Source organism: Muscardinus avellanarius, assembly GCF_963383645.1.
Source record: "Muscardinus avellanarius genome assembly, chromosome: 1".
Classification (NCBI taxonomy): domain Eukaryota; kingdom Metazoa; phylum Chordata; class Mammalia; order Rodentia; family Gliridae; genus Muscardinus; species Muscardinus avellanarius.
Window position 1 is genome coordinate 166,029,790 of NC_137786.1, and position 13,461 is coordinate 166,043,250.

Below are 13,461 nucleotides of genomic sequence, written 5' to 3' on the forward strand. Positions count from 1 at the left end.
AAGCTGATTGGAATGGCATCAAAGAGAGAAAAAAAAAAGAGAAATGTGAATCGTAAGTACTTCAAAAAGTTTTGCCAACAATGGAGAACAGAGAAATGTAGTTAGTCTAATAGAAATGAGGAGTCAGTCTAGGAACATTTTAAAAGCCACTGATAGGTTATTTTTTATTCTGAAGGGAAATACCAAAGAAAGAAGAAAAACAATTGATCACTGAAGGAGTATGCAAGAGAGGTTAGATGCCTGCTCAAGTACAGAAGAGGACCTTCGGTTGAAGCATGCACGTTTGATCCATCATAACAGAAGGGAAGACAGAGTATGTCGGTAGAGTTACAGGTTAAGTTAGTGTATGCTAGGCTAGGAGCTTGTGGAAGTTGTCTTCTGATTTTTCATAACCAGGAAGCAATATCAGGGGAAAGGAATGTTTTGTATAGAAATACAGTGGTCAATAAATGCCTGTTTTTATAGTTGGTATTTAGCTTCTTTTTGCAAGTGTCATGTAGGAGGAATAAGATTAGATTTTCAAGATCTAGGACAGTTATCACTGATTAGATGCAAAGATAGCATTGCTCTGTTAAGTTTTTCAAGAATGTTTTCTCTCATGAGAGATGGAAATATCTATTCAAGAAGTCTTACTACAATGTGGTATATGTTAAGAATGCTACAGGATTTATGAGTGCAAACTGGGTTTGAAGAAGGGGAGATAATTTTAACCATCAAAAATGGCTTTATAGAAGATAGTATTTGAGGGCTAAATTAAGGGAAGGTAGGTTTTCAGTCAACATATCAGTTGTTTTCTATGTGCTAGATATTGTGCTAGGCACTGAACATACATTGTTTATTGAATCATAAAACCTGTGAGGAAGCTGGAACTCAAAGAGGTTAAGTAACTCGACAAAGGTCATCCACAACTGGTATGTAGTTTTTAGATCCAGGTCTAGCTAACAACAAATGCTTTTCCATATAGTGCACTGATTCTAGGGAGAGGGAGAAGTTGTGCTGAGGTGGATATTTCAGTATAGGGAGTAAAAAGAGCAAGAAAAAGTTCAGAGGTGATAAAAAGGAGAGAGAGAGAGAGAGAGAGAGAGAGAGAGAGAGAGAGAGAGAGAGAGAGAGAGAGAGAGAGAGAGAGGGGAAGGGAAGGGAAGGGAAGGGAAGGGAAGGGAAGGGAAGGGAAGGGAAGGGAAGGGAAGGGAAGGGAAGAGGGAAGGGAAGAGAAGAGAGAGATTTTGTGTGTGTGTAAGTGCCAGGGAAATATAAGTAGTCAATATGACTTGGGCATACTGTGTGTAAGAGGAGACTGTGCATATAGTGGGAAATAAAGCTGTAAATATAGGTTGTATGATCACAGCAAGGCTTCAAAGGCCGTGTTAAAGAATCTGGACATTATTTTGCAGAGTCATCAGTTTTAAGGTAGAATTTTTCTTTTTATCTTTTGTGATACTAGGGATTAAACCCAGCGATTTCTACCCCGAGTTATATCCTAAGCCCTATTTTATTCCTTAGTTTGAAACATGGTCAGACTAAGTTGCAGAGGGTGTCACAAGTTGATGAGGCTGGTTGTGAACCTGCAATCTGCCCGTTTCAGCTTCCCAAGTGCTGGGATTACAAGTGTATGCCATGGCTTGCTTGCCTGCCTGCCTTCCTTCCCTTCTTTCTTCCCTCCCTCCCTCCTTCCTTCCTCTCTTTTTTCTCTCCTTTCTCTTTCTTTCTTCTTTCTTTCTTTCTTTCTTTCTTTCTTTCTTTCTTTCTTTCTTTCTTTCTTTCTTTCTTTCTCTTTCTAAAATAGAAACAGCCCTTACTATGTAAACATTGTATTTTTTTGTTTTGTTTTGCTGTTGAGGATATTTTTGAAAGATAGTACCATAGGAAATAAAAGTTAGTGATTGAAATTAAGTATTTGAGTATAATTATCAATTTTATATAATAGTGAGTGTGTGTGTGTGTGTGTGTGTGTGTGTGTGTGTGTATGTCTGGGGATTGAATCCAGAGATATTCTACCTCTAAACTGCAACCCCAGCACTTATTTATTTTATTTGGAAACAGTGTCTCGCTAGGTTGCTGAGTATCCTGTTATGTTCCTGAGGCTGTCCTCAAATCTGTGCTCTTCCTGTCTTAGCCTCCCAAGTACTGGGATTACAGGTGTGTGCCACAGTGACTGAATTGGTGAGTAGAATTTATAATTATTAAATTATTTTATGTCATAAAATTAGGAACACAGGCACATAGTAAACTACTGTTAGCTAACTCATGTAAAAAGATCATATGATAGAATTTTAAAATTATATTTTTCAGATACTGACCGAGCTCTATCATTACTGGAAGAATACTGTAAAAAACTGAGAAAACCAGAGGAGCAGTTGTTGAAAAACGCTGTTAAAAAGGTGATGAGTATCTTTAAGAGCAGCTTATTCCAAGCTTTGCTAGGTATGTATTACAAAAGTTATTTATGTTATTAATGGTCAGAATTGGACCAACACTTTGAATAATACGATCAAAGAAACTAATCTTAACAAAATTTCAAATAGAAATTATTTTCCTTTATACTGGAAGGAAAGATTTGTTTTTCCTTTTTCTTATTTAATGTTTTTTCTTATTTAATATTTACTTAAAATATCACAAAATAAAAATGTATTAAATATATTAAATATGTTAAATAGCAAATTAACATTTTGTATCGGAAGAGTACTTACACAATTAGAAATCCTAAACCTTTGTTTCAAAAGTTGAGGACCAATATGCTCAAGAAAGAAGTTGCCTTCTAGAGAAGGGATTGCCCAACACAAAAATGTTGGGGCACATTCTGCTTATAATCAAAGAAAATTTTGTCTACCACCGTATCCTCCTCCTTCCTCTCCTTCTTCTTTATGGTGCATTGTAACCATACAGCATATTGAGGTTCAGTATGACAGAAACACACACACAGAGCACCTGGTACATTTCCCTCTGAATCCCACCCTCTCCCCTCCCTGTTTATAATATTGGAATTGCTATTGATAGGTGACATACATAGGATTGTTTGAACTGTTGCCTTCATCAAAACCCCCTTTTCCCTCTCTACTTCCCTCCCAATTTCCCTTCTACTATTCTGCTGGTGTTTTCCTCATTTACCTGAAGTCTTTTTTGTTTCCCAATTTTTATCTAGCTGACGTATAAGAGAGAAAATATATAACTCTTCACTTTCTGAGACCGGATAATCTCAGATTAATATTCTCTAGATCCACCCATTTTTCTGCAAATGATATAATTTTGTTATTCTTTATGGCTGAGTAAAATTTCATTTTGTTTATATACCACAGTTTTATAACCCTCTCATAGATTGATGGGTGCCTAGACTGGTCCCATAGTTTGACTATTGTGAATAGTGCTGCTATAGACATGAATATGTATGCGTCACTATAATATTCTGACTTCCATTTCTTTGTAAAGATACTCAGGAGTGGTATAGCCGGGTCATATGGTGGTTGCATATGTAGGCTTCTGAGGAACCTCCAAATTGATCTCCATAGTGGCTGTACTAATTTACATACCTACTAACAGTATATAACGGTTCCTCTTTTCCCACATCCACATCAGCATTTATTATTATTTGTATTCTTTATGATTGCCATTCTAACTGGAATTAGATGGAATCTCAGTGTTATTTTATTTTATTTGCGGGTCTGGGGATGGAACCTAGGGGCATTCTACCTCCAAGCTATACCCCCTGCTCTATTTTTTATTCTTTATTTTGAAATATGTCTCACTGAGTTGCAGAGGGCCTCACTAAGTAGCTGAGGCTGTCCGTGAACCGCAATCCTCTGATCTCAGCCTCCCGAATGTTGGGATTATAAGTGTGTTCGGCTCTCAGTGTCATTCTAATTTTTATTTCCCTGATATTTAATGATGTTGAAAAAATTTCATATATTTATTGGCCATTTATATTTCTTCCTGTGAGAAGTGTCTGTTCAGTCTGATTGCCCACTTTTAAATTGGTTATTTGATTTTTTAATCTTTAAGTTTTTTCTGTACTCTGGGTATTAGTCCTCTATTGGAAGAATAGGTAGAATAGAACCCATTCTTTAGGCTCTCTTTTCAGAGCCTTGATTTGTTTCCTTTGCTGCACAAAAGCATATTAAATTTAATGCCATCCCATTTGTTCATCCTCATTTTTAGTTTCTGAGCTTTGAGGGTCTTATTGAGGAAGTCTCTACCAGTGCCTGTATGTTGGGGAATTGGTCCTACACCCTCTTCAAGTAAATGCAAAGTCTCTGGTCTGTTTTTTAGGTCTTTGATCCATCTTGAGTTGACTCTTATACAGAGTAAAAGATTAGAGTTTAATTCCATTCCTTTTACATATGGACAACCAGTTTTCCCAGCACCGTTTGTTGAAAAGGCTCTTTTCTTCAGCGTATGTTTTTGACGTCTTTTCAAAAATCAATTGGCTTTAAGTGTGGAATGTGTTTCTATATCTGCTATTCTATTAGATTCATCTATGTTTCTGTCTTTGTAGCAATATTATGCTGTTTATTATTATTATAGCTCTGTAGTATAATTTGAAATTAGATATTGGGATGCTTCCAGGGTGATTCTTATTGCTAAGAATTGCTTTGGCTATTCTGGGTCCTTTTTTTTTTCATAGGAAGTCTAGGACAGTTTTATCTAGTTCTGCTAAGAGTGACATTGGTATTTATTTTGAACAAGGATTGCATTGAATCCGTATATGGCTTTTGGTAATACAGCTATTTTGATAATATTTATTCTGCCTATCCAAGAATGTGGGAGGCCTTTTCATCTTCTAAGGTATTCTTCAATTTATTTCTTTTTCAAACACTTTTTTGATTTTCCATGCTTCTCTTAAGGAAGTTTATGATTTAATTTTTATTGAAAATTTAATGATAAAAATTTTGGTGTTTTGTAATTCTTATCAATTTGTCATAAACCTAGTCAAACAATGTTTAGTTTTATGTTTAATGTGTTATTTATTAAGAATAATGAAAATAAATGGTAATACATTTATATCTTTATATACAAATCTTTTGCATTTATGCAAATAAGCAGCTTTTCATTATTTTCTTCCCAATATTTTAAGAGACAAAATATTAGCAAAAGATATGTGTAAATACTTCCCCCAACAAAACAACTAACTAGACAGTTTTTTTAAAAAGTTGATTCAAGCCAGGTGTGGTGGTGCACGCTTGTAATCCCAGCACTTGCGAAGCTGAGACAGGAGAATTGCACAGGTTCGAAGCCAGCCTCAGCTACTGAGTGAGGCTCTCAGTAACTTAGTAAGACCCTGTTTCTAAATAAAGTATAAAGTAGGTCTGGGAGTATAGCCTGGAGTTAGAAAAGCCCCTGGGTTCCACCCCCAGTACCACACACACAAAAAATAAAACACAATTCCACACAATAAATTTTATTTATATATTTATTTTTAAAACTAGGGGTTCACACATATTAGGTAACAGTATAGTACATTTTTAAAGAAATAACTGAGTTTGGTAGACATTCTTATTACTTTTTCATAATGGTGGTTACTAATATAAAAATTTTTAAATAGAAATTTATGAGATTTAATCTTAAAACATTTTATTCATATTTTCATTATAGATATATATTCTTATTGATAAAATATCAATTTATTGTTTGAATACAATTAAAAAACATTAAGCAGTGAAAAATTTAAAGCCAATTTATTGAGTAGGGATAGAAGAAAAAGTTATATAGTATTACTTTACCTGTGGGTTAATTTCTTTAAAATATTCTATGTGGCTAGCAAGAATTAATGATACAAATAACTATAGTCATTTTAGCTAGTATTGAATTAAAAAACTCTGAATGGAGTTTTACAGAATTTAAATAAACATTGTGTTCAGAGATCAATATTTTAGAGGACATTGATAAACCATAAATTTCTCAATAAAAATGAATACTGTCAGTCAGGCATGGTGGCGCACGCTTGTAATCTCCGGGCTTGGGAAGCGCAGACAGGAGGATCGCGCAGGTTCGAAGCCAGCCGCGCTGGCTTAAGAGACCCTGTTTCCAAATCAAAATATAAAAATAGGTCTGGGAGTGTAGCCCGGAGGTAGAAGTGTTTCCAGGAACCCCAGTACCACCAAAAAAAAAAAAAAAAATACTGTCATCTAGTTGATAATTAGTAAAGGCCATTAACTAAATCATAATATATCTAAAGAATTCATATAATATCTTTAGTTAATACCAGCTATATTTTTTGAGCGCTTGAGCTTTTGAGAACTTGACTTAGGAAGAGTATTGTTGGATAATTTAGATAATTCTACATTTTGATTATGTAATCGTTTGATGACACCGTTACCTAGGGAATAAAAAGACAAATGACTGACAAGAATTGCATTTTGCCATTATTTTAAGTGAGTGATAAATATCTTGGCTTAAAGCCTATGTGTAGTTTGAATTTCTCTAATAAAATGAGAGATAATAATCTGTAAAAAGCTGTTATGTAAGTAATCCTAGTGCCCTGCTTTGAATGGATAGATTTGCTTTAGCTAGCCTCTTAAAGTCATTTGGGGATAAAATAGATGGCAAAAAATGGAGCATTATACATCAAAACATAATTTTCTATTGAATTCCATGTCAGTAGCTAAATACTGATTACTAATTTATTGTTACTGAATATTTGAGGGCTCTCACTGTACGTGTTCTGTAAGGACTCCAAAGAAAAGCTATGTAGCCATGTGCACCCCAAACAAGACTTTTATCTTTATAAAAACATTGGATAAAAGCCATTGATAAATAGAGCGTTGCTTATGCTCTGCAGTTTGCTTTCTGTTTGAGTCAGCTCTCCCCACTCCACCCCACACCCCCCCCCTTTATGTTGTTCTTGTTGCAAATGATGAAAGATAGTGGCTTCACTCATGGTCCTGATATTCAAGTAGACAATACCTTGAAATGATACTTTGCATGAATCTCAACTCACTGTATAAATAAAAGGGAATTATAATGCAGAAAAGGCAACACAAGTGTGTAGTATTGTTGCAAAATGTGCTGTAATAGTTACATGTGAACAGGAAACCAAATCCTCTCTTTACAGATGAGAAGCCAATGTGTGTGTGTGTGTGTGTGTGTGTGTGTGTGTGTGTGTTATTGGGAATTGAACCCAGGGGCATTCTACCTCTAAGCTACACCTCCAAACCTATTTTATTTTAATTTTTAAATAGGGTCTTACTTAGTTGATGAGAGTCTCACTAATTGCCGAGGCTATCCTCTAGTCTCAGCCTCTCAAGTACTGGGATTACAGGCATGCGCCATCTAGCCTGGCGAAAAGCATCATTCTAAAATAAATACTAGCCTCTTTTTGTAGTCCTTCTTCATATGCCTTAATAAAAACACCCCAAGCTGGGCGTGGTGGCGCACGCTTGTAATCCCCGCGCTTGGGAGGCAGAGACAGGAGGATAGCGCAGGTTCGAAGCCAGCCACGTGCGCTGGCTTAGGAGACCCTGTTTCCAAATAAAAATGTAAAAAAAGGTCTGGGAGTGTAGCCCGGAGGTAGAAGGGCTTCCAGGAACCCCAGTACCACACACACACACAAAATAATAATAATAAAATAAAATAAAAAAAAACAAAATAAAAAATAAATAAAAAACACCTCAAATGAAAAACTAGTATGTCTTAGTTGATATAATCTTTGAGGACCAGAATTCCTTCTACATAACTATGTTTACTAAAATAGTGTTAAAATACTTTATAAATGAATTCTGTAATAACATGGCAGAAAGCAATAGCAAAGGTATTGTGCTTTTTTAATTTTCAAAAATAACTGATACTAAAGTAATATATTATAATATATAAGGTATATATAAAATATATACTATATATAATATATTAAATTTTTTTTGCTATACTGGGGATTGAACCCAGGGGAATTCTACCTCCAAGCTACACCATTAGCCCTATTTTTATTCTTTATTTTGAAACAGGGTCTCACTAAGTTATGGAGGGCCTCACAAAGTAGCTGAGGCTGGCTGTGAACCTGCGATCCTCCTGTCTCGGTCTCCCAAGTACTGGGATTACAAACATGTTCCACTATACCCAGCCATTTTATATTCTTTAAGTGAAGAAAGTAAAAGAATATAACATCCAGTGATAAGATATACTACTTTATATGGAAAATACAGGATATCCGATAGCACAAAGAATTACGAACTGTTGCATTAACTTTCTTTCTCCTTCTAGAGCGTATTATTTATTTAAAATTTTCACTTACCAATAACTTACAGTGAAAAATGGTTCTTTGAAAGTTAGCAATCAATATTCATTAGTTTACAAAGTAAGAAAAATACCTGAGCAATGTGTAGATGTGAGGCTTTAGGGTGACATCTTGTGGTACTACTAAGAAAAACAATTTTACTTTTTTTTTTTTTTGGTGGTACTGGGGTTTCTGGAAACCCTTCTACCTCAGGGCTACACTCCCAGACCTATTTTATACATTTTTTTTTTGGAAACAGGGTCTCTTAAGCCATCGTGGCTGGCTTCGAACCTGTGTGATCCTCCTGTCTCCACCTCCCAAGTGCAGGGATTACAAGCGTGCGTCACCACACCCCACAGAAAAACAATTTTTTCCAATAGAATATATAAGTGAACTGGAAATCTGTGATATTTTAAAAATTAATTTAAGTCTCTTTAATTTGGAATAGCTAAAGCATCCAGATTTTTCAAGGTTATTAACTCCTCACTGGATAATGAAGGAGCAAGAAGGAACATTTTTATTATCTTTCTATTTCTCTTCCAGATCTACTTTGAAGATCTATATTGCCACCATAGTTATTTGTGAAAGCTGTTTAATAATATAATGGGGCAGTTAATTTTGAGATATGTAACACAAATGTGCTTTGTTTATGTAACTTACTGAAAATCATGTTTATCCTTTAGTCAGTACTTGTACAAATATGGAAAGAACTACATATAAATTTCACAGATTTGCACCCCTTCTAAAATCTGGTTAGCTTTATTTATATGATTTATTTTGTTATTTCACTGCCTTGTTTGAGGGGGAATTCTTTGGAAAGACATAGAATAGGCAGTAAAGTGATGCTTCCCTTATTAGGCAGTTAGTGATGCTTCTAGTAGTGAGAACTTAGAAAAGGGCTTAACCTATTTTATGTAGGCTGTTAAGTTTTCGTACCAGACTTGGTGTTATAATAGAATACTTTTTGTTTCCATAAGACCCAACAGAGAACCTTTTGGATGAACCTACTTGATGTTCCTAGTAATAGTGGTGATATAGTAAGTCCACTACATATTGGAATTTATCATTTCCTTGGTGAAAACTTCTACCATATGCCTACTTACTAGAAGCTTTAACTTACCCTTTTATTATATCTTATATCCTCCTCCTCCTCCTCCTCCTCCTCCTCCTCCTCCTCCTCCTCCTCCTCCTCCTCCTTCTCCTCCTCCTCCTCCTCCTCCTCCTCCTCCTCAGGATTGAACCTAGGGCATTATTCATGCCAGGCAAACACTCTACCACTGAGCTGTATCTCAGTCTTTTATTAATATTACTATACTTACTAACTAGGTGTGGTGGTGCATGCCTGTAATCCCATTACTTGAGAGGCTGAGACAGGAGGATTGCAGGTTTGAGACCAGTTTTGGCAACTTAGTGAGGCTCTCAGCAGCCTAGTGACACTCTGTTTCAAAACCAAAAAATTTTGCTGGGTGTGGTGGCACATGCTTGTACTCCCAGTACTTGGGAGGCTGAGACAGGAGGATCACAAGTTTGCGGCTGGCCTCAGCTACCGAGTGAGGCCCTCCACAACTTAGTATGACCCTGCTTCAAAAAAAAAATAGGACTGGGGGGGTGTAACTCATAAGTAGAATGCCCCTGGGTTCAATCCCCAGTACCACACACAAAAAAGAAAAAAAATTAAAAAGGGCTGTGAGGTAAAGTTTGGAGGTAGAATGCTACTAGATTCAATTCCTGGTACCACCACCACCACCACACACACACACACACACACACACACACACACACACACGACTTACCATATCACATGATAAGTTGACTATATTTCTGTCCTTTCAATAGTATGTGAGCAGTTGGAGGGTAGAGGTTATACCTCATTAACTTTTGTATCCCCAGTATGTGGGTGGGCCTGTAATAATAATAATAATAATAATAATAATAATAATAAGCCTTTAATGAACAGTAATTTATTTATTTTGCAATTATTTTAAAAATACTTGTTATGTGTTAGACATTGTGCTAAGCAATAGGGAGGCAGTAGTCAACTATAGGGCACAATGCTTACTTACTCTTGGGGAAGTGGAGGAAATCCAGTAGGGAAAAGAGACATAAGTAGTTAATTACCTAGTTATAGTGGTGGAAAATGCACAAAATACATATATAGAGAGTTTCTTAACATTTTGCTTTGAATTAAAAAACCAAATTTCTACTAGTGTAGAAATTCCAGTATAATATGTTTATTTCAAAACAATATCTATTTGAGAACATCATGGCTATTTTAGTCTTAACTATTGACAATTAATGTATACTTTTTTTTTTTTTTTTTGGTGGAACTGAGGTTCCTGGAAGCCCTTCTACCTCCGGGCTTTACTCTCAGACCTATTTTTTATATTTTCTTTATTTGGAAACAGGGTCTCTTAAGCCAGCGAGGCTGGCTCCGAACCCGTGCGATCCTCCTGTCTCAGCCTCCCAAGCGCGGGGATTACAAGCGTGCGCCACCATCAAAAGAAAGTCAAGAAATTTCATAAATTCTAATGAGTGTGAAGGCTTCTACGGTTATATCCTCTAAAACAGTGGTTCTTGGACCAGCAGCAACAGACACCTGTGAAGTTGGTTAGCATTAAAACCTTTTGGGTCTCACCCCAAACCTATTGATTCAGAAACTCTGGCCGGGCGTGGTGGCGCATGCTTGTAATCCCTGCGCTTGGGAGGCAGAGACAGGAGGATCACGCAGGTTCGAAGCCAGCCGCGCGCGCTGGCTTAGGAGACCCTGTTTCCAAAATAAAAATGTAAAAATAGGTCTGGGAGTGTAGCCCGGAGGTAGAAGGGCTTCCAGGAACCCCAGTACCACCCAAAAAGAAAAAAGAAAAAACAAAAAACAAAACTCTGACAGTAGGCCTCAGAGAACAGTGTTTTAATAACTCTTTTGAGTGATTCTGAGGCATGCTAAAGTTTGAGAACATGTGTCCTAAATGGCCAGATATTTTCCCATTCAAGGAAAGTAATAAAATATTTAAATATTATTAATAAATAAGACAGCTGCATTTATTCATTCTTAGGTTTTTATAAAGATCTGATATAGTCTATGACAAGATCAGTGAACCATTATCATTCTGAGACCTATTTGGAATGCTTTGAGAATCTAAATTTCCATGTATCATTATAACATCTAGTTTTCCTCTTAAATACAATATTATAACTGTATTTTTATTATATAGTATATATATTATATATACTATATAATATATAGTATATATATTATATAATATATACTATATAATATACAGTTATATAGTATATATAATATTATATAGTATATATAATATACTATATACTATATTATATATTGATATATAATATAAAATATATAATATAATATATTATATATTATAATTATACAATTATAAATATTATATATAATATATTTATTATATATTATAACTATATATTTTATAATAGTATTTTTTCCCTTTTAAATATTTTATAATAGTTTCTACCTATGCTGTTATGGCTAGGGAACAGCAAAGCTACATTAAAATGGGATTATTGTGTCATGCGCAGGAGGCAGACTCACTAGAAAATGCTTGCAGCCTTTGCATATGCTTTAAAGTTGCACTCACAACTTTAAAGCATATGCTCCAGTGAAATAAGGAAATGCATGCTATGGACCTTCAAATAAATCTTGGCTGGTTAAAAAAAAGTGTTAAACTCTTCAGTGCTAAGGTTTTTCAGGTTCCTACTCATTTGCCTATAATAATCATTTAAATAAAAGGAAAGTAGGCATGCCAGTTGTTGCAATTGAATAGCGATATTGGCAAGTACTTATGAAATGTCTGCCTGTTTACAAAGAGTTATGCAGATGTCATGAAGACAAAATTCTTACCTTTAAGGAGCAAATGACATACATATAGAGAAGTACAAGACAGTACATAATAGAGAACTAAACTCTGGAGGCTGGACTGAGTGGCGCAGTTCAGATAGCATGGGATTATTATAGATTGGTGCTACAATGAGAGCTTTTATATGACATGTAAATCTCAAATGAATATTTTCACTAATGAGTTTGGGTTACCAGTGAGAATAGAGAAGGACATTTCCCCCATCCATTCATGTATTTATTCATTCACACGATATATTTTGAACTCTGCCAAGCACTCTGATACACACTTGGGAGACAAGTATTAAGCAAAACTGCACAAATAGTTCAAAGCTGTGATAAGTATAATAAAAGAGAAGTAGAGGGAGTTATGAGTGAGAGGCTTAATTTAGCAGTGAATCTGGAAAAATTTTATAAGAAAGTGGCATTTGAAGCATTGAAAATTATAAAATTCACAAAGATCCAAAGGAGATTGATAAAACAGATCTGACTGGAATAGGGATTCAAGATCTCTCGGTATTTATGTTTGTAAAGTATCCTTTAGGATGTAGGGCATTATATTGTTTTTTTTCAGACTTTAAGTCCTTAGGTTTGAAGGTAAACTTAATAATGAAGAGAAGTATCATAACTTGAAATTACTCTGTTAAACTAGCATATTCTGAGTGTCATTAGTTGTGTGCGTCATGAAAGGCAGGATCAGGTGTTCTTCAGATTTGACACTGTGTTTGAAGCCATTAAGAAAGTTGGATGCCATTCTTGGCTTTGGACTTTGTATATTACTGCAAGATTTGTGTCACCAGATGGCACCATTTAACTAAAATTTATGTGCTTTGGATGCATATAAGGCTGGTTGTTTCTAGAGGAAAAATACTTTTATTTGTGCTATAGTTGAAATAGAAAATAGTAATTAATTTTCATGGCATATGAGACCACTCAGTTCTCCCCTGCCTCAGAAATAGTTCTCTGCTCAGAAGCCATGGAACTCCCTAGACTTTGTTAAGAATTCTAAGCATTCCCACGATTAGAGGTAATTATTATTTAATTTTGAGGAGATACTGGAGATTGAACCCAGGGTCATTCTACCTCCAAGCTGCACCTCCAGCCCTCTTAGTTTTTATTTTTATTTTTATTTTTTGCATTGTTGAAGATTGAACTCAAGTCCTCACACATATTGAGTTACATCTCTAGCCCACCTTAAAAAAAATTTTTGTTTGAAACATGGACTTGCTAAGTTGCTGAGGCTGGCCTCAAACTTGTGATCCTTCTGTCTCACCTTCCCAAGTAGTAGGATTATAAGTGGCAAGCTTAATTATTTAATCTTATAGAATATATTTTTCTAATTTCTAGTTTCTGAGTCCCCAGGTTCTAGCTCATATTGTTTCCAGTTTGC

General features: G+C 35.3%; 1 protein-coding gene across 7 annotated transcripts in view; it reads left to right on the top strand.

Annotated features, from left to right (window-relative positions):
* Window positions 1-2,297: 2,297 nt before the first annotated feature.
* Window positions 2,298-13,461, top strand: part of DLG2 (discs large MAGUK scaffold protein 2) — a gene marked incomplete at both ends in the record, with an annotated part of 2,113,672 nt that continues 2,102,508 nt past the window's right edge. For all 7 annotated transcript variants that reach the window (XM_080704556.1, XM_080704554.1, XM_080704555.1 and 4 more), the window contains one exon: window positions 2,298-2,424. In XM_080704556.1, the coding sequence (XP_080560682.1) occupies window positions 2,385-2,424 (40 nt within the window). The remainder of the gene's footprint in view (window positions 2,425-13,461) is intronic.